At 49.5% G+C, this 20932-nt stretch overlaps 1 protein-coding gene across 1 annotated transcript; it reads right to left on the bottom strand.

Moving 5' to 3' along the window:
* Positions 1–3549: 3549 nt before the first annotated feature.
* LOC103189512 (rho guanine nucleotide exchange factor 25) lies at positions 3550–19448 on the bottom strand. The gene is given in 16 exon segments (XM_042344284.1): positions 3550–5029; positions 5490–5710; positions 6201–6381; positions 6958–7149; positions 7811–7888; positions 8279–8329; positions 8775–8867; positions 9623–9708; positions 9899–9972; positions 10188–10291; positions 10387–10453; positions 10615–10754; positions 11334–11459; positions 12700–12995; positions 19344–19385; positions 19388–19448. Coding segments are annotated over 16 exon segments (1905 nt in total). The 5' UTR covers positions 19434–19448; the 3' UTR covers positions 3550–4921.
* Between the last annotated feature and the right edge of the window lie 1484 nt (positions 19449–20932).

The following is a 20932-nucleotide window of genomic DNA, read 5'->3' as shown; positions in this document are numbered from 1 at the left end:
ATGAATGGGTGCAAGTGAATCCCACCTATTCGTTCACTCAATCATTCCCAGTTAGATGGGTCTTTTTTTAATACACTAATTTAGATTTTGTTTGCATTTTGAGCGATTTAATTGCACTGAGGTACAACTAGTCTACAGAGCTTCCTCTCTTATATATAAGCTATTAGAAGCCCCTTGATCCAAGGCTAGCCTTGTGCCATTGGAATTAAATGTATTGTTTTATCAGTATTCGCAGGGGATTAAATCGTAGTATTACAGAGAACCTTTAACCCTCTTAATATATCCTGGGAATAGAAATGGCCTGAAATTCTCTTGAATACACGGCTTGGCTGGTTCTGACTGACTGTCCGCCATATGTTCTTGTCTCATTCCACCTTTTATTATGATTATGATTTCTCCAATAACGCACGCCTGGTTTGTTTTGCCATTGCTGCCCTCACTATAGGTAAGGGGTAGGTTGTACGATCGAAAGGTGAGACCAGACAGGAAATGTAACACTTAAAGTCTGAACTGAGGCCATTGCACAATTTCTCCGTTTGCATATATTAAAAGTTTTTCTGTGAACCGCTGTCCTATTTATACAGGCTGACACTTTGGGGGTGGATGAGAATGTGACTGCTCAAACCATCCCGAATGATTATTATTGATGGAGTATATGTCAGTTTCGCAGAGCGGAGAAATGAGTGGAGGATTTACTGACTTTATTGAGTCTTGCACATATTGTGCAGCAGTATTGTGTGATGTTGGCACCTTACTCGAGCCCACAAATTGGATTTGGCCTGATGATCTTGTGCGGTCTCTCCCTTTCTTGCTTGGATCTTTATCTCACTGTGATCTGGTTGCGGTTAAGAATGATCAAAGGATGACTGATTAGCACAAGGCTCTTTGGCTTCAGAACCAAATTACAGGCAATTGGAGTTCATCATTGCTTCTGAATAGTTTCTTGTTTACTTCTGTTTAAAGACCTTCCTCTTCGACTGTGCCTTCGGCCACCCTCCCACTGCCAACCCCTTTGTCCTTCACCCCTCCTGACCCCAACTCCCAGCTCGGGTCCAAAACGCCCTCACCGTCTAGCGTCCTGGGATACCTTTCCGACATGAAGGGCGCTATACAATTGTAATTTGCTGTTCTGTAATTTGCTTTTAACCTAAGGACTCATCCTCCGACCAGTCCGTCCATTCTCTTCCAAGACTTGCACAGAACCCGCTCTTTTTTTTAACATTTTTAGTCTGTTATTTTGTGTATGTTTTTTTTAAATTTTTCTGAGTCACCAGACTTTTTGATCATCCTTAATTTTTTTAATGAAATTATTGGGACCAATAACCTTTTTTTTTCTCTTTCTCTTTCCGTCCCTCTCTTTCCCCCCCCCCCAAAAAAAAATGAAACTAATTATAGCCATGAAGTGTTAAATGTCCTTAAGATAAAGATTAGAGAGGGTAGCTCAATGGGCCTGGTGTGAGCTCACGATGAGAATTCCAGAAACTGGTTGGATTGAATTTTGTGGTAGGAAGTGTTCAGCAGGGGTGGGGGGGTTAAGTGGGGTCTCCTTGGAACTGAATTGGCTCCAAGGTGACATGCTTGGAAACAGAGTGTTGGAGTTGAGCCAGCTCTGTGAGGGTCTCTAGTCTGGATCCTGAGCCAGGCAGTATTCCTGCTGATGACAGCCCAACCTGGTTCATCGTCAGTTCTGGAAGGGCAGACCAACCACTGGGGGCGAGGAGTCATTCCACTCAGCTCCTGTTAACCCTGCAAACCAAAGTCCTAACGGGAAGGTTGGTCCTAGCTGGACAAACAGCGGGAAAGCTTGCCAAACAATGATGTCAATGGCAAGCTATGTGGTTTAAGCTCCTTAGACTCCAGCATTTACCCCAACCACACTCTGGGCCCCACCAACCCGTGCCTAATTCTCTCCGGAATTAGGTAAGCAGGATGCGTCCCTCCAGGGAGAGATTGCGCATTCCATTCCAATATATCTCTGGGATTTCCATGTGTAGGTGGGATGCATGGAATCTCAGCTTGGTTTGGATACTACTAAGCCCGGTAATAGGTCTCCGTGTGTGTCAGACACCCGGCTGACCAAAGACAGAATGACTTAGTCTCAACATGGTCAGGTTGGTTATAGGATGCTCTCATTGATTCTCACGCCAGGGCTATTGTCAGATGGCCTGACGAGCTTCACAATAACCCAATCTTGCTCTCTCAAGTTACCAAGCTTTAGTAATTATTACTGTACAGTATAGGTTTTTAAAACTTCTTGGACCACTCAGGTTATAGTTGAAAACCACCGAAAAAAATTTAGACTTTTATACATCTTAAATGTGTAGTAACTTTCTCCTTTTTTTTAAATAAATACAAAAAAAACTGTTTTAATGTAGTTTACTGTGAAATTATAGTTTGGATGCTGTAAAGTGTACAGTATTTTGCTTTGGATCCATCAATAAAGATGGTAGTCGATGTCTGATTGTCTCTCCCTGTCTTATGAATTTCTTCCTTAGCACATCAAGATTCTAAAGGGCAAAACACAAAATACTGGAAATCTGAAACAAAAACAGAGTTCCGACAAAGGGTCGTGGACCCGAAACGTTGACTCACTTTCCTGTCTCTCCATAGACGCTGCCTGACCTGCTGAGTTTTCCCCCTCGCTCTGTTTTTGTTTAAGATTCTGAAGGGATTGGATAGACGTTGTAGAACGTGATAAGCTGTTTTATCTTGTACTGAACAGTAAAACCAGAGGACGTGGCCTGCGATTGAAGGGGGAGGGGGTAAATTCAGAACAAGTCTGCGGGAAACGCTACTTCAGTGAGCGAGTAATAAAGGTATGGAACAGACTCCCAGATGGTGGAAGCAGAAAGCATTAATTCTTTCAAGAACAAATTGAATAGATTTTTTTAGGAAATAGCATGTAGTTTGGGACACGACACGTCAAGCGATCGCCAGGATGGTGGAAGGCTAAACCTTATGAAATAACGCTGCTTGATGTTTCTCGAGGGCGAAAGTCCCTTTTTTCTCGCTGGAATGGTGAACGTCGTGCAGATCAGTAAGTAGCATCGGTGAAGGAGTTTGATTCTGTTGTGAAGTAAGCAAACTTTGTGCACTTCTTGTTGGGGAAAGTAATGGAACTTAATGACCTATAGATGGCACTGCTTAGCTGTGGCCATCTTCAAAGGAAGTTCATCATAATAATAATAATAATCCTTGCATTCGATATAGTGCCTTATCATTGAGGCGTCTCAAAGCGCTTCACACAATAAACTGTCAAGTGAATTGTCTGTATTCTGTGGCTGAAACGCGGCAGGCAATTGCGCACAGCGGTGTCGTGGATTGAGTGGCCGAATAATTATTTTCTTTCGATGGGTTTATGGCCCCCTCCCCGAAAGAATTTTGAAAATAATGCCGTATGTTGTCGAGAAGTCTCAAGGTGCTTCACAAGGTGTACTCTAAAAGTAGTGTGACTGTGATTTGCGGCTGAACACAGTAGCCAGGAGCCAAATGACGACCCGTGCGGCGGTAAAGCTCTGTTCGGTATAACACACATTCACACTTGCAGCGTTTTTTGAAGAGATGATCTTTTATTAAAACATGCATATACAGGGAGTATGATACATAACAAATGTTCAGCAGGGCGGAACTCCTAGTCCTCCCAGGTACTGCGTGACAACAAGACGACAGACGTGTGAGAGAAGATTGCCAGCAACGGGGAACTAATGAGATCCCAAATATTCTTCTCTATTTGTTACCTTTTGCCGGTTCCTTTTAATGCCCCTCTGACATCTCCTTGGTGCTTGGCGCTGGTTTGTGAATGGGACATATATTGACCTGATCTTGCTATAACTTTGGTGCCTAATCCTCTATGTTGCAAGATTCTTCCCCTTGACTCCATCCCCAACCGCAATAATATGATGATAATCTTTGCATTTGATCCAGCACTCTTATCAGATCTTCGAGACGTCTCAAAACGCTTCACAAAATACGCTATAAAGTGAATTGACTATATTTTGTGGCCGAAACGCGGCAGCCAATCGCGCACTGTAGTGTCCCACAAACAGTCATGGATCGAGTGACCGAAACTTCTTTTTTTAAAAACATTTTTTTGAAGGGATTACTGTTTAACAGAGCACCTAAGATGTGGGGCGCTATATAAATGCAAGTTGTTGTTTGCAGGCAGCAAGGCAGCCATGACAGCTTTGCTACGCTGGGGGTATGTTAGAGCAGCTATGGTCGCATGTTTTCGAGGAGACTTTGTTGGTGCGAATGTGTGGGTATTTGTGTCGGCCGTTTGAAAGGCGGGTATCAAACCTCAAACCTGCTGACTCTCCAATCCTGTTCAGATGGCTCCCAACATTTCCCATTCCAGCTGGGTTCAGGGAGCGAGGCGCGTCGACACCAAATATTCCACTCGAAACTGCGGGTGTCTCGGTCAAAGATGTTTCAGGGCAACGATTAATAGTAATACTCTTTGATCTCTCCGCAATCCAACTGCAACCTCATTCCGCTTTGATAGAATTGGCCTGGGTCCCATTCGGAGCCAGAGGGCCGTGGAGTTAATGCCTGTCTCTTTGTGTGAGAGCACTTTCCACGCGTGACCAACCCACTCTTTAATAAGATAGTCTTCCAGGTGTTATGTTGGATTATTTTGGGCACCAAAGCGGGGAGTCGGTAGATACATAAAGCGAGAATGATATCCCAGAGGCAGTGAATGAACGATGTACAAACTCACAGCGGAAACTGCTCCCTTTTGTCCTCGTAAGATCCCGTATCTTTTGATTCACTTTGACACTCCTGTGCCAATCTGTGCCAAACCTGTTGACCTGCTGGCTCTGCCAATTAGCTCACGGTCTTGTACACTAATGACCCTGACCCACAGGCTGGGGGTCCGCTTCTGAACTGCAGTTCTGTTGAGTTCAAAAAAGAACCGTCCTTTTTATAGCTTGCTCTCGTCACGCTTACTGTGGTCCTGGCTGTTTTTGCGTCTGCTTGTTGGTTTTTCAGTGTGGTGGCTGGATTTGCTGGAAATCCCATCGTCGGGGGTCTGTACCAGAGGAACAGAGAAAGAGATGGTTAGCTCAAGACACCAGGGGTCCAACCTTTTGGCTGCTGATTTGAGAAATGTCTGCAGGCTGCATAAGCAATATTTTTGTCATTCCCTTCTCAAAGCGCTTCACGGCATATATGTAAAGTGAAATGACTGTGTATTTTGTGGGCCAAACGCAGCAGCCAATTGCGCACAGCAGCGTCCCCACAAATAGCCGTTGAGTGAGTGTCCAATTTTATCTGGGGGATTGTTGGCCAGGACACCGGGAGAGAGCAATTCACTTCTCTTTCCGAATGGGCCGTGGGATCTGTGACCACTCGGCCAGGGGACTCCACAAGACGCCAAACTTCGCTCGACACAGTGAGTTCAGAGGGTCTGAAGCTCTGAGCAATAGTCGTTGGCCAGGGTTTGTTGGCACAGGGGCCTAGCGAGGTGCCTAGGAGTGTGCGTGGCTTACCTTGCCCCGGTTAAGACTGGGGCTCCTGTGGCTGGAGAGAAACAGAGCTGGCAGAGATTCGTTATAGGCCTTCAGAGAGGGGAACTGGTTTCTGTCCATGGAGGCCGAGGAGTGGGGTCTCATCCCGGCCGAGGGAGGCTTAGCTGTCCTGGGGTCTCGAGGCCGCCCCAAGCTGTTAGATTTGTTCTCCTTTCGTTGGTATTCGATAGGGGACTGGAGAGCTGTGGAGAGAGAGAGACAAGAGATCCGACCTCAATGCCTAATAATCCACTGTCAACTTATCAAAGACGTTTGTAATAATCCTCACGTTTGACATAGCTCCTCATCACGTCGTTGCGATGTCTCAAAATGCTTCACAGGATATATTGTAAGGTGGAGTGACTGGGTACTTTGAGGGCGAAGCGCAGCAGCCAATTGAGCACAGGAGTGCCCTACAAACAGTCTTGGATTGAGTGACTAAATTATTATTTTTTGGAGGGATTATTATCTCCGTAAAGCGATCCGCCAATCAACTAACAACCGGGTTCCTACTTACTGCTAGGTAAACAGAGGCGCCTGTGTGTAGAGTAAGGAAACTTGCCTCTAAGGGTTAGCCCTGACCGGCCCGGGAATCGAACCCGGTTCCTCTCGCTTGCGAGGCGAGTGTTCTAACCACTCCACAAGGGCTCCACAAAATTAGATCACAGTTAAAGGGGACGCAGTCTCACGTACCGTTGAGAAAATTCCGCTGTGTTTCCAAGATCTGGCTGAGGTCGGAGACCCAGGCCTGCTGGATGTCGGGATGGGCGGCTTGTAACACGTAACGGAGCACGTTTCCATCTGTCCTTCGTGAGGTCAATGCAAATTTACAGGGGTCGTTGTCCACAGAAGCTTCTAGACCCAGGCAGCTGACCTGAAGGAAACACAAACACTCGGAAATCTACTGTACACAAGGAGGCCATTTGGCCCATCGAGTCCGCACAGACCCTCAGAGTTGGGAGTTCATTCCAATCCCACTGCCCTGCCTTACATCACGTCCTTTGGATGAGACATCGCCTCGCCCCCTCCTCCCTTGCCTTCTTCAAGGTTCGTCTCAAGACCCTCCACTTTGACTGCGCCTTCCATTATCCTCCTATGTCTGCCCTCCATCCCTCCTGATTCCCAACCCCCAGCTCGAGTCCAATCCCTGTTGTTAACAACCCGATTATCATGATCCAGAATCCTCTCGACCTTCTCTGCTCCAACGAAAGAGGATTTGGAAGCAAAGTGGGCTCCAGCGCAGCAACAACTTGCACTTATATGGCACCCTTCACGTGGGAGAGGGTCTCAGAGTGCTTGAGAGTGGCGGAGTCTGATGCCGAGCCAGTGGGGGAGGGGTTTGGTGACCGTAGGTACGATCGAAAAGGAAGGTAGGGTTTAAAGGTTGGGAGACTATCAGAGAAAAACCTCTGTCTTAACAGGGATGAACGAACAGTTCAGCGCCCATTACCTTGATGCAGTTCTTAAACATGTATCCCGGGAGCGAGAATCCTTTCTTCTTATCCAGAGGTTCACTGAAGATCACGATCTGCTCGAACAGGAAGACACGGCGTTCCTTACTGCGGGACAGGAAGCCGGAATCCTGCTCCATCACCTGTAACGTGTCCTGCTGGAGCAGCTTTCCTTGAGCCGTGATTTTTCCCTAGAAAATTGGGGAGAGTGGGGGGGAAGAGGTGGTGGTGGGGGCGGCGGGGGGGGGTGGAGAGAGAGAGAGAGTCGAGGAGACTGAGTGAGTTAGGGCGACTCGATCCGAAGAGTTTGCGCAGCACAATTAATCAATCGCTTGATGAAAGGCATTGTAAATTCACGGCTTATTATCAAACTTTTTGGTAATTATTGTCAGACGTAGGGAAGCAGGTGTTATCGTAGACTATTGCAGCACAGAAGGAGGCCATTCGCCCATTGTGCCTGTGCCGGTTCCCTGGAAAAAAAACTACCAACTCCCCCCCGTTCTTACCCCAAAGCCCTGCACATTCCTCCTTTTCAAGTCCCTATCCAATCCCCTTTCGAAAGCTACTGTTGATTCTGCTTCCACCACCCGCCTTTCAGGCAGCCCGTTCCAGGCCGTAACAACTCTCTGGGCAAAAAAAAATAAAAAAAATCTCCCCATCCGGTTCCTTTGCCAATTATCTGTGTGCTTTGGTACCGACCCACTCGCCCGCCAGAGGAAACAGTTTCTCCCTATGTTTCAGTATGAAATGACATTTATATTAGGCCCTTTCTTTCATGTTTGGAGGACGTCTCAAGGTCGTGGTGTGTGTATATGCAACGAGATCTGTATGAAACGTGTGGCTCATTATTACCTCGAAGCCTTGCAAACGGCCCACGTTCATCATATCGTTGCATCGTCGAGGAACGAAACACATCACCTCGACGGCTTTCTGCAGGAGTGAGGCAGCGAGGAAACGAGGTCAGTCAGCTCAGGATTCTCAACACGCGCACACTCCCCTCGTTCCCTCTCCCCCCCCACCATCGGTGCAATCTCTATACCTGACCCTCTGGACCCTCCCTGTCTCAATCCCTTTGCCTGGTCATCTCTCTTCCCATCTTCACCTGAAGACTTTCCACTTTGACGTGCTTACGGTCACCTCTCCTCTCTTTCCCAGGCTCTGAGTCAAACTACGCGCTTTGACACTTGCGTTTACATAGCATCCCCAAGCCAGCCTGTGCCTAATACTCTCCATAATACGGTAAGCAGGTTGAAGGTGGGGCGGGAGCGAGGGAGGGAGCAAGCGAGGGAGGGATCGAGGCGGAGGAGAGCACGACTGTACCTCCAACTGCAAGGTGTCCACCTCAGCCTTTGTGGCGTATTTCAGGAAATCCTGGGATAAACAAAAAAAAATTGCGGAACAAGTTGTTGCTGCTGCCGTTTGTGGGTTTGCCCACAGAAAACAGTCACTACATTTGGCAGTAATTACACGTGAAGCAGGTTTTGAGATTTGAGAATTGGCATGTGACATGCAGGTTGGGTTGGGGTTGAGGTTTTGACGTGATAGAAGTTTTCCATGATCTTTCTTTCTTAACAGAAAGTTCCTTATAAACATCCCCTCTAGGTGGTGCTCAGATGGAACGTAAGAATTTGCTAAGGCGAAAGAAGACCAAGGTCCATCGCGTTCGCCTTCCACCAACCATCCTGGACAGTCGCTTGCACATGTCGTGTCCCAAGCTACAGACTGTATCCCACAACCTTCTGACTCAGAGGTGAGATAGCGCCAGGCTGACAGACTGAGCTGAGTGAGGGACAGACGGAGCAGTCAGTAATCTCACCTTGAGCAGCAGTTGGTATTTCATGATCCTCTGCACGGGTTTGATGAGCAGATCGTTGAGTTGAAGTCTGTGGCCAAGTTGCTGTTTCAGATCCTGAAAGATGAGATAACAGAAATATTACCACAGGTCCTGATCCAAACCAAAACTCTGGGCTCCCCCCAAGCCTTGGCTCTTGCCCAACCTGCGCTTAATACCCTCCGGAATACGGTAGTATAGTAATCCTTGCATTTGATGTAGATCATATCTTCGAGAGTCTCAAAAGCGCTTCACAGAATATACTTTAAAGTGCAGTGACTGTGCTTTGTGGGCGAAACGTGGCAGCCGATTGCGCACGGCAAAGTCCCTACAAACAGATGTGGATTTAGTGAGCAAATTTTCTTTTTTTTAAGGGATTATTACCCCCTGGAAAAGCGATCCGCCAATCGACTAACGGGAATCCTACTTACTTCTAGGTGAACAGAAGTGTGTGGAATAAGGAATCTTGCCGAAGGTTTTGCCCCTGCCAGGGAATGGAACCCCCCAGGTCCTCTGCTTGCGATGCGAGTGCTCTAACCACTAAGCTACAGGACTCCAGGTAAGCCGTCTGCATCCCTCCAGAGAGAGAGAGAGAGAGAGAGCGCGTTCCATTCCAACAATCTATCTGGGATTTCCATGTGTGGGTGGGACGTGTGGAACTCTGTTTGGTTTGGAGACTCTTAAGCAACGGTGATGAGTTTCCGTGTGTGTCGGACGCCTGGCTGATTCCTCCCCCCCCCCCCCAAAAAAATACCCACAGGATTGTTTATGTAGGGTTCCCAGACACCGAGTGAGCGGGACTCAAAGAGAAGTCTGTCTGGTTCTACACTTACCTCGAAGTAGGTGTCGATGTACTCGGACACGATGTGCTCTGACTTGGGTTTGTTCTGGCAATAAACCACGTACATGTGGAGCCGCTCTCCTGCAAAACAGCAGCGATTATACACAGGATACAGGCAGGAGTGAGGGATACAGAGGATAACCGGACTTGTGACTTATTATTATAATAGTAATCCTTGCATTTGATACAGCGCCTTCTCATATCTTCGAGGCGTCTCGAAGCGCTTCACAGGATATACCGTAAAGTGTAGTGACTGTGTCGCGGAGACTCACGTGTTTGATAAACAGCTCAGCCAATTTGTCCGGCTCCTCAATGCATTTCTCCAGCTCTCCCAGAAAATAGCTGACAATGAGAGAGACAGAGAGTGAGGGAGGAGTGAGGGTGGGAGTACGAGGTGGAACATAGGAAAAGGAGTAAGCCCTTCAGCCCCTTGAGCCTGTTCCGCCGTTCATTGGATCATGTACCTCAACTCCAATCAGTGAGGGAGGGGGAATGAGGGGGGAAACAAGGGTGAGTGAGTGTGAGCGAAAGAGGAAGGGGTGGAGTGAGCATCTTACTTCTTGTGCCACTCGTAGATCTGATGAACGTTTCCAAACACAATCTTGTCTTTGCCTCTCATGTCTTCGGGAACTCCTTTTTCGTTCATGGTGGCAATGTAACCCTAGAGGAGAGTGAGAGAGAGAGAGAGCCTTATCCAAAGGGTGGACATAGCCACAAAATCATCATCATAATAACAACGACGACGAACACACTAACCTCCACTATAAACCCCAGATCCGTCACGTACAGTTTCTCTGTTTCTATCAGTTCCCGCAGGACATACCTGTGAAATGAAAGGCGAGAGGAGCAAAGGGAATTAGTGGTGAGAGAGAGAGAGAGAGAGAGACTTCACTGGCTCCTCAAGGAAGTCTTTTGATCTGACGAGAATTTAACACAGTAATCTGTCCGAGAGTGAATGGGAATGTTTGGGACTCCTCCACTTACATACTCTTCTCCAGAGCGCTCCTCCTCTCTTCCTCCTCGTCTATTTGTGGAGTCGTGTGTGTGAGTAGTCCGTTCGGGTGGTTGAACAAGGAACTCGAAGCACCATCTGGTACCAGGCTGAGCAAAGTGGGGTCTTGTACCTAGGAAACAGGCACCTTCTATATAATAATAACACTTGCATTTGATACAGCGCCTTATCATGTCGTTGAGATATCTCAAAAGGCTTTGCAACTATACTGTAAAGTGTAGTGAACTGTATGTTTTGTGGGCGAAATGCGGCAGCCAATTGCCCACAGCGACGTCCCCACAAATAGTCGTGGGTTGAGTAACTAAATTATTCGTTTTTCATTCAAAGGGATTATTATCCCCAGAAAGTGATTTCCCCCATTCGACTAAAAATCTGGTTCCTACTTACTGCTGGCAAACAGTGGCACACGTGTGTGTGTGTGTGTGTGTGTGCGCGCGCGTGTGTGTGTGCGCGTGTGCGTGTGCAGTAATGAAACTTGCTAAGGTTTTGCCCCAACCGCCCAGGGAATCGAACCCAAGTCCTCTCGCTTTCGAGGCGAGGGCTGTAACCACTGAGCTACGGGGGATTCTTAACAGGAGATATTATTGATGATAATGATGTTGTTGTTCACCACTGATCAGCAGTGGCACAGCCCAGAGCATTGGGAAGACAGACAGAAAGAGCGTGAATGTAATTGGGATCTCGCTCTCACCACAGTGAGCTGCTCTGGCTGTTCTCTGTGCTGGACGGCAGTCGGTAGTGATGAGGGCTCGGATTCTCCATCCTCTGCCAGCTCGCTCGGCAGCCTGCTTCCTGCCACCTCCTCCCTCCATTCGCTCTGTCGTCACCAACAACAACAACCATAATAATCCTTGCACTTGATAGTACCACAATGTCAAGACGTCTCAAAGCGCTTCACGGGATACACTGCAAAGTGAATTGACTGTATTTTGTGGGCGAAACGCGGCAGCCAATTGCACACAGTGATTTTCCACAAACAGTCATGGATTGATTAATGACAAAATTATTATTATTTGGTTGAAGGGATTATTATCCCCGGAAAGCAATCGACTAACAAGCGGGTTCCTACTAAACTGCTAGATAAACAGAGGCGCATATGTGTGGAGCGAGGAACTTGCCGAAGGTTTCGCCCTGACCTGCCCGGGAATATGAAGGAAAGAGGCTTGAAATAGAGGTGAGGGGTAGAACAGGGCAGTGGGGTTTAATGGACAATTTGCTCTGAGAGGCAGGGCAGACTGGATGAGGATGAATGGCCTCCCTGTGCGCTATGGTTCTATGACGTTGTTGGCAGTGTTGGCGTTGTGTAACAGATGTCTCCTCATATAACTTCACATCTTGGTGCTGCTGTTCACAGACACACCAACCTCACACCCCGACAGTACGTGCGAGACTCTCTGAGCTGCCTGCCCTCTTCGCACTAATTACGATGTGCAAAGTAACACGCTGTTTTGTTTAGCCCGCGATACCGACGTGGAACCTTCAAAGTTTCGTCCAAAGTTAAGAATAATAATATAATTCGTCCTTGAATTTGGTAAAGCGCCTCATCACCTCTCAAAGCGCTTCAAACAATACACCGTAAAGTGAATCGACCACGAAATATACAGAATTAATATCAGTAATAATCATTGTGTTTAGTGCAGCGGCTTGTCATGTCATCGAGGTAGATCACTGTTAAGTGCGGTGATTGTGTACTTTGCAGGCGAGAACCACCCTGACTGTCAGGGCTTTGGCTTGCGGGGTTAACAGGAATAACATTGGTTAATGTTACCATTGGGGCAATACAGCCAACAACAACAACTTCACCTGGGGTAGCGTCCCGGAGCGCAGGGGTGGAGTCTGACCCCGAGCCGGAGAGGGGTGGGGAGAGAGAGGGGGGGGGAAATGGTGGGGGGGGAGATGACAGTAAGCACGATCCGAAAGGAAGGTCTTTAGAAAGGATTTGGAAGTGGGGAGAAGGCAAGGCGGAGGCCGGGATGGGCAAGGCGGAGGGAGGGAGGGAGGGAGAGAGTTCCAGAGTTTCGGGCTGACACCGCCCAGTGAAAGGAAGGAATTCCTACTCTGTCCTGGGATGAGGGGCTGCTCTCCTCCACTTTGTTGACGACACCAAAGTCCTCGCTCCTCTTCCTCTCGTCCAGGCTCTTGCGACGCTCTGCCTTCCTGAGCTTGGTCTCCAGTTTCCTGACCTGACGGTCTGCTTTGCCGCTGCTGAGTTTGCGCACTGGGCTGGTCAGCCATTTCTTCAGCGTGCTGACCGAGCGCTTGCTGCCGGGGGAGCCGGGGGCCGAGCCTGCGGAGGGCGGGCGCTGAGCCGACACCGAGACACTGCCCTGGCTGCCCGTCACCGCGTAGGTTTCTGAAAGGAGATCAGAGACTGAGGGAGGGGATGGTGAGGGGAGCACCCAGCTCACTGTAATAATAATCAGAATAATACTATTAATAATAATCATAATAATAATAATCCTTGTACAATTGGCTGACGCTTTTTGCCCACAAAATATACAGTCACTACACTTTATTCTGTGAGGGGCTTTGAGACGTCACGAAGACGTGATAAGGCGCTGTATCAAATGCGCGGATTGTTGTGGTTATTGTCAATTGGGGTTTTATTGCGATACGGAGCGCATTTGAGGATGACTAGTAGTTTCACGGTGAGGTGTAGTGACTGTGCGTCTCGCGGGCAGTCGATTTGCACACAGGGATGTCGTGGAGAGAGAGAAAAAAGGAGTCAGAGGGAGGGAGGGAGAGAGAGAGAGAGGGAGACTCCTGTATTTCCAGCAGCGTGGCGGAGTTCTTTAACTGAGAAAAATGGAATGGAACAGGAGTTATTTTTGTCTGGGGAAAAAAACAGAGAGGACTGGCTTGAATCCCAAAGCCTCTCCCCCTCCCCCCACCCCCCTCTCTCTCCCCCTCCCTCTTCCTCCCCCCCTCCCCCCAACCCATCGTTGCTTTCGCAAGAGAAAATTCTTTCTGCACTGAGACTTCTGCCTCTATGGTTTTGACCGCTCCTAGTGACATAAAAGGGCTGGAGCCTCTAACTTTCCCCCCGTTTCCCCCCCCCCCCCCGCGCACCCCAACGCTAACCTGGGGTTTTGTGGGGAGGCGGTGGTGCGGGGGGGGGGGGGGTGGTTAGAAGCTCTATCGCAGCCTGTCAGACCGACGTTCCCCAGATTCCCGGTTCCCTGCATCTCAAATCTCCCCTTTTAAAGCATTAGCTGATGTCACTGGAGATCAGTGTAGTCGAGATTCCAGCGACCGAGAGACGGGGTGAAGCCGTGGGCGAGTTTCCTTACTCCACACACACGCCTCTGTTCATCAGCAGTCGTGGGAACCCGGTTGTTAGTCGATTCGGGGGATCACTTTCTGGGGGTAATAATCCCCTTAAAAAAATAATAATTTGGTCACTCAATCCACGGCTGTTTGTGGGGGACGCTGCTGTGCGCAGTTGGCTGCCGCGTTTCGCCCACAAAATGTACAGTCACTACACTTTACGGTGTATTCCGTGAAGCGCTTTGAGACGTCTCGGCGATGTGATAAGGTGCTGTCAAATGCAAGGATTATTATTATTATAGACACGTCAATCCTTGGGTTGACACAGCACCTTTCACATCCAGAGGACGTCTCAAAGCGCACAGCGGGATATTTTTTTTTACCACGAAATGTAGTGACTGTGTTTTGTGAACGAACCCGGCAGCCAATTTGCTCCCTCAGCTACAGATCACCCGCTCCCTCCCTCTCTCCCTCTCTCAGTCTGTGTGATCACAGGTTGGTCGCTAATATAAGCAGCGCTGAGATATTCCCTGTAACAGGACGAGACTCACAGCTCTGAGATTTTATACCAATTTTGTGATTCCAATTTTTTCCTTCAATTTTCTCCTGACCTCCCGCCCTTCGCTGGGTACTGTTCCGTAGTGACTGGGAGCTAAATAATAATAATAATAATAATCCTTGCACTTGGTACAGCCATTCATCACGTCGTTCAGACGTCTCAAAGCCCTTCACGGAATCTACCGTAAAGTGTAGTGACTGTACATTTTGTGGCCAATGGCGCCCAGCGACGTCCCGCAAACGTGCGTGGATTGAGCGACCAAGTGATTACTATTATTGTTGTTCTCGGAGGGAATTATTTCCTAACAGAATGTTTCCTAAGACATTTGCTTTCGAAAGAATCAACACTTTGAGCCTCCACCGTCTGTCTGTCTCCCGGAATTTACCTCCCTACCCCCCCCTCCCTCCCGCACCCCTTGATCGCAGGCCGCGTGTTGCGGATGGATCGAAGGCCTCTGTCCTTCCTGTTCTGTTGAGTGTCTAAAAGCCCCGATTGAGTCTGCGATGATTGAATTGAGTTGGGATCCTGCCGTGCAAATTGCATTTCCTATTGCAACGCAAACAGGAGCGACCAACTGCTGACGGCAATGCTTTGGTGCAGATTCCTGCCGCGCTGCTGCCCTGCCGGTGACCTGCAGTCTCCCGGTCCATGGGCTGATCATCGGCGTTTTTCGAACCGTTTCGCCCACAAAACACGAAAATGTGTGGCTTACGTGTCAGGGCGGGTCCCACAAAGCGCTTTGAGACGTCCTCCCAACATTACGTTATTATTGTTATAACAGTAATACACAACGACAACTTCCACTTATATGGCGCCCTTCACACAGGGTAGCTTCCCAGTGTCAGAGGCCGACACCAAGCCAGGGGGAGGGGGCGAGAGGGCTGGGAAGGGGGCTGGGAGGTGACCGTAAGCACAATCAAAAAGGAAGATCTTTAGATACAGCGTCGTATCACGTTGTCGAGACGTCTCCAAGCGCTTCGCAGTCAATTGCGCACAGCAGTGTCCCCACAACGATCATTAGATTTGGGTGAACACCTTAATATTTTTTTGAAGGGATTATTATGGGGAGAGAGAGAGAGGGAGAGATGAGGAACATAGAGGAGAGGAGTGAGAGGGAGAGAGAAGGCAGGAAGGAAGGAAACTGGCAAGAGGCAAACCCCACTCAAGGCTTACGTGTGGGTCCGATGCTGAGCTGGGATGAAAGCTTATAACCGCAAGAGCTAAATACTTAACAAAAGACATTAGCAGATGCTGACGGATCACTTATCCGCTCGGAGGAGAGGAAGCTTCTGACGAGTGAACCGTTGGCATTGGAAATGTGTAGCTGAAAACTGTTCTCCGTGTTTCTTGCCAGAGAAAAAATAAGGAGTGCGGGGGTGGTGGGGGGGGGTAAATTCAGAACAAATCTGCAGAAACACTACAACACTACTTCAGTGAGTGAGTTACTATACGTACAGAAGAGGTTCCCCAGACAGACAGACATAGAGTGGAAGGAGAAAGTGTTCATTCTTTCAAGAACAAATAAGATAAATTTCTGTTAGGGAATAATATCTGGGCGCCGGTGGGGGGTGGGGGGGCGGTGGGGGACAGTATATAGTTTGGGGACATGACGTGTGTGCAAGCGTCTGTCTGGATGGTTAGTGGAAGGCGAACCAGACGTCTGCGTTGGTCTTAGCAAATTTTGGTGTTATTTTGAAAGGATGCCCTTGCCCTTTCAACCTTGGCTTTTGTTTGCCAGCCCATTGCCAAGGCTACTGGGTACCCATCTGTGCCGAGCCAAACGCTGGCTGCCTCACGCGTGTTCTGCGAAGTCACGTAATGCTTCTGCCCCGCCACACACGCCTCTACACGTATTGCGGTCCATAATAACAACAAGTAATAATAACGTCAGTCAGTGTCCAGATAAAACGAGGTGCGTGTGGGTGTTTGGAGTAAAGAAACGTAAGGTTTCGCCCTGTCCTGCCCGGCTGGGAATTGAACCCGGGCCCTCTCGCTTGCGAGGCGAGTGCTGTAATCACTGCACCACAGTGTGTCTCCTCATTGCTGTGCTGCCACATGTCCTAAACGTGTTTTATTCCCAGCTCCCGCGTTGCTCATGCACAGAAAAGCCAACGGGCGGCTGATCACTGAGGCACGCGATTCCCCAGTCGGTCACGTGCCAAGAGCAGAGAAGCCATGTGCCATCGAAGCCTCGTGAGGTTTAAAGTACAGAAATACCACAATATCATCATCTTTGTTCCCTCAGCCTTTCACCTTCTGCCTCGCTGCCCTCCCTCTCTCCCTCCCTCCCCGTTGGGGCAGATCAAACACGTGGCCCCCTCAACTCTGTTCCTTTGCCAGTGTTTGACGGCTGATTTACTGCGCTGAGCTGTGGCAGTGACGGGAGGATTTAGTCAGTGGGTTGCCAAAGGTGTCAGCCTGGCTCCGTCAACCGCGACCTCACCTCTCGCTCAGAAACTTCTGGGTTCAACCCCCCCCCCCCCCTCCCCAAGCAGGGAGCTTTGAATTCGCACAGTCCAGGCCCAGTGCTGGGTGGGGCACTACATTATTGGGGGTGAAGTCCCTATTCTTCTTCTTATTAAATAACAACAACTTCCATTTAACCAAAAATGACCCAAACAATAATGATTTCCTGTGTGCAAATTGGCTGCTGCGTTTCATCCGGAAAAGTAGTCTGGGGTTTGTGAACCTCAGACTGTTTTCTTAAAGCGCTTCACAGATTATACTGTAAACTGAACTGACTGTGTATTTTATGAGTAAAACACGGCAGCCAATTCACACAGCAGCGTCCCCACAAACGGTCATGGAGTGAGCGACCAGATTATTATTATTTTTTGAACCCGGGTCCTCTCGCTTACGAGGTGAGCGTTCTAACCACCTAGCTATAGGACTCACAGTCCCCAAATCCCCCCAATCTGATCTCTGGTTCTGAAGGCTAACTTGATGTAAGTTCCCACAAAAGGAAAGTGACCTCTTGAAACTTGTGTTCCTGGCTGCACTTCCTGTTTACGTGTCTGTCGCGAGGGTCAGCAACATCTGGCTCGGTTGCCCTTGGGTCAGGAGGTTGTGGGTTTAATGTGGGGGTCTCTGAGCTCACACACCACCTTGACACTCCAGCGGGGGGGGGTCCTGGGTGGGGGCAACGCCACATTTGTCGGAGGTGCCGTCTTTCGGTTGAGACAAGGGCAAATGACATACACACAGCGACTGCCTTTCACGTCGGGAGGACGTCCCGAGGTGCTGGACAGTCAGGGATTTGGACCCGAGCTGGGGGATGAAGGACACAAGGGAGGGAGCGAGGCAAAGGGATTGTGGGATGGAATGCCAGAGGGTGGGTGGGCAGAGAAGCTGAATAGTAATAGTGTGATCACTCAATCTCTCCCCCACCCTCCACCCCCACCCCATTGTGAGTCGTCACTGTGTGCAATTGGCTGCTGCGTTTCACCCACAAAATACGCAGTCAATTTACTTTACGGGGTATCCTGCGAAGCGCTTTGAGACGTCTCGACGGTGTGATCGGGCGCCTTGCAAGGATTGTTGTTTTTAAAATATTATTATAAGTTTCCTGTTAGCCTGGACCGACTCGGGGAGATTTGGGAGCTATTTGAATGATGTAAATAGATAGCAGCTGCTGGCTGTTTTTTTTTGCTTTCCCTGCTGTTGGAAATGGGCAGCAATCACATAAAGCCTTTTACATGTTTGGCTGCCATGAGATTGCTGCCTCGGAATATTTAACTCTCTCGCCACAGAATAGGGCTCGAGCAGTAACGTCTCCGGTTCAGAAGGTTCTCACCCCCCCCACCCACCCCCACACACACACACACACAACATACAGCGTCCCTCACGCTGTACAAACTTGAAAGGTCGAGGGCTGATCTGATTAACGTTTTTTTAAAATAATAAAGGGAGTCGATAGGGCCAACTACAGAGAAACTATTTCCTCTGGTGTGTGGGGGTTGGACGCGGGGGGGGGGAGGAATCCAGAACAAAGTGGGGCATTATCTTAAAATTAGAGCCAGGCCGTTTAGGAGTGAAATTATTATATATGTTTTGTGGTGAAATGCGGCAGCCAAGTGCGCACAGCCCTGTCCCGCAAACATTCGTGGATCGAGTGATAAAATTATTATTTTTTCAGCAATTTTTACCCCCAAAAAGCGATTCGCCAATCGCCAAACGACTGGGTTGGTATTATATAATTATAAACTCTGCACCCCACCTTGCGCCCCCCACACACAGCTCTCCCCACCACCCCCACACACACACACGCACACAGCCCTCCCCACCAACACACACAAACACACAGCCCCCCACATCCTCTCACACGCGCATACATTCCTGGGAAAGGAAACCTCTCTCTCTCTCTCTGACAATCGTTGTTGATCTGGGATTTCAGGCTGAGTAAAATGTCTGGGATATTTCCCAGCTGCCCCCTTCCCCCCACTTCCCAGTGGGAATTTGCTCCCGGTATTTGTCTTAAGGGATAGACTTGCTCTGAGCGTAGGTGTTCCGGGAGTTTGATAAAGGGGGAGAGGAATCGGGAAGAGCAACAAAAACAACAACAACTTGCACTTACACAGCGCCCTTAACGTAGGATAGCGTCCCAGAGCGCTTGACAGTGGCGGAGCACAGGGGGAGAGGGGGGGAGGAGGTGAACGTAAGCACGGTCGAAGAGGAAAGTCTTCGGTCGTGATTTGAAAGAGGGGAAGGAGGGAAGGGGCAAGGTGGAGGGATAGAGAGAGAGAGAGAGTGACAGAGTTTAGGGGTGTAGTGGGTGAAAGTGCGGCCGCTGATGGTGGAGCGGAGGGATGAGGGACGAGCAGGGGAATCGGGAAGAGAGTAGGGATTGGGAAGAGTTAGTCTCCGTCGCACACTCACCTTGGGATCGGGAGCAGCAGCCACACTTGGCCAGGATTTTCCGAACAAATGTCGGCAACAGCAGTCCCGGGTCTCGCTCCCACTCTTCATGTCTCCGGCCGGGAGCGGAGTGGGGGTGGTCAGCCTGGGCCGGGGGGGGTACGGAGCAGCCGCTCCATCCCACGGGGCCGGTGGGGAGATAGCCCCAGGGATAGCGAGACAGAGAGAGACGGAGAGACCAGAATTCAGTCCCACACAGCCTGACAGCAGGGATCTGCGTAGGTGTGTGTGTGGGAGCTGCTCTTTCTCTCTCGCTCTCTCGTTTGCTCTCCCTCTCTTGCTCTCTCACTCTCTCTCTCTCTCTTGATCTTTTGCACTCTCTCTAGCTGTCTTGTTCTCTTTCGCTCTCTCTCCAGCTCTCAACTCGTTCGCTCTCTCTCTCTCGCTATCTTACTCCCCCTCTCACTTGCTGTGTCTCTCTTCCTTTCTCTCCAACTCTCTTCTTTCTCTCTCTCTCTCTCGCTCACATTGTATGATCCTGGCTAAAGATACTGAGGCCTGGGGAAGGGGTGTCAGCGCATACACAGACAAACATATACACACACAGAGACACATAGACACACACACACAGGCAAACACGCGCACACGAGACACACAGACTCACACAAAGACACACAGACAAAGAACCACCATTAGCAATGTTTACCTTGGTGTCTGGGGGTGTCTGGGGGAGGACGGGTGGGGGAGAGAGGGGGACAGATGTAACACAGCATCTGTGTAACAAAAGGGTGGACTTAACTCTTTGGGGCTCAGAGTGTAAAGCGGAAAGTCTCGCCGATGCTTAATGTCTTTATTATTAGTTTCTGAGCTGTAGCTTGTCTGTGTAATAAGAATAGTAATCCTGGCATTTGACACAGCACCTCATCGCGTCTTCAAATCGTCTCAAAGCGCTTCACAGGATACACTGTGCCCCGACCCACCCTCCCCACCATTGGCGGGAGAGCCTTCAGCCCCCAACCTCTGGAATTCCATCCCCAGGCACTCCGCCTCGCCCCCTCCTTAGCCTCCTTCAGGTCCCGCCTCAAGACCCTCCTGTTTGACCATGCCATCGGCCACCCCCATTCCCCCCCATGACCCCAACTCGGGTCTGAAATGCTGTACTCTGTCCAGCGCCTTGGGACGTCCTCCCGACGCGAAAAGCGCTGTCCACATGTAATCTTGTTGTTGTAAAGTGAATTGACTGTGTATTTTGTGGGCGAAACGCGGCAGACAATTGCGCACAGCACAACAATCGTAGATTGAGTGTGTGCTGTGTGTATGTGGGGGGTGAGTGCGGTGGGGTATGTAGTGGGGTGTGTGCGTGTGGGGCTGTGTGTGTGGGTTGTGCGTGTGGTGGGCTGTGTGCGTGTGGGGTGTGTATGGTGGTGTGCGTGTGGTGGGCTGTGTGTGTGTGGTGGGCTGTGTGCGTGTGGGGTGTGTATGGTGGTGTGTGTGTGGTGGGCCGTGTGTGTGGGGTGGGCTGTGCGCGTGTGAGCTCAACACAGCCTTTCACAAACCCCAGATGCTGTTTTAATCCCAGACAAGATCTTAAACCTCACTCCCCGTCTGTG

The sequence above is a fragment of the Callorhinchus milii genome, unplaced genomic scaffold (assembly GCF_018977255.1).
Source record: "Callorhinchus milii isolate IMCB2004 unplaced genomic scaffold, IMCB_Cmil_1.0 Scaffold27, whole genome shotgun sequence".
Taxonomy (NCBI): Eukaryota; Metazoa; Chordata; class Chondrichthyes; order Chimaeriformes; family Callorhinchidae; genus Callorhinchus; species Callorhinchus milii.
This window is presented reverse-complemented; position numbering and strand designations above follow the sequence as displayed.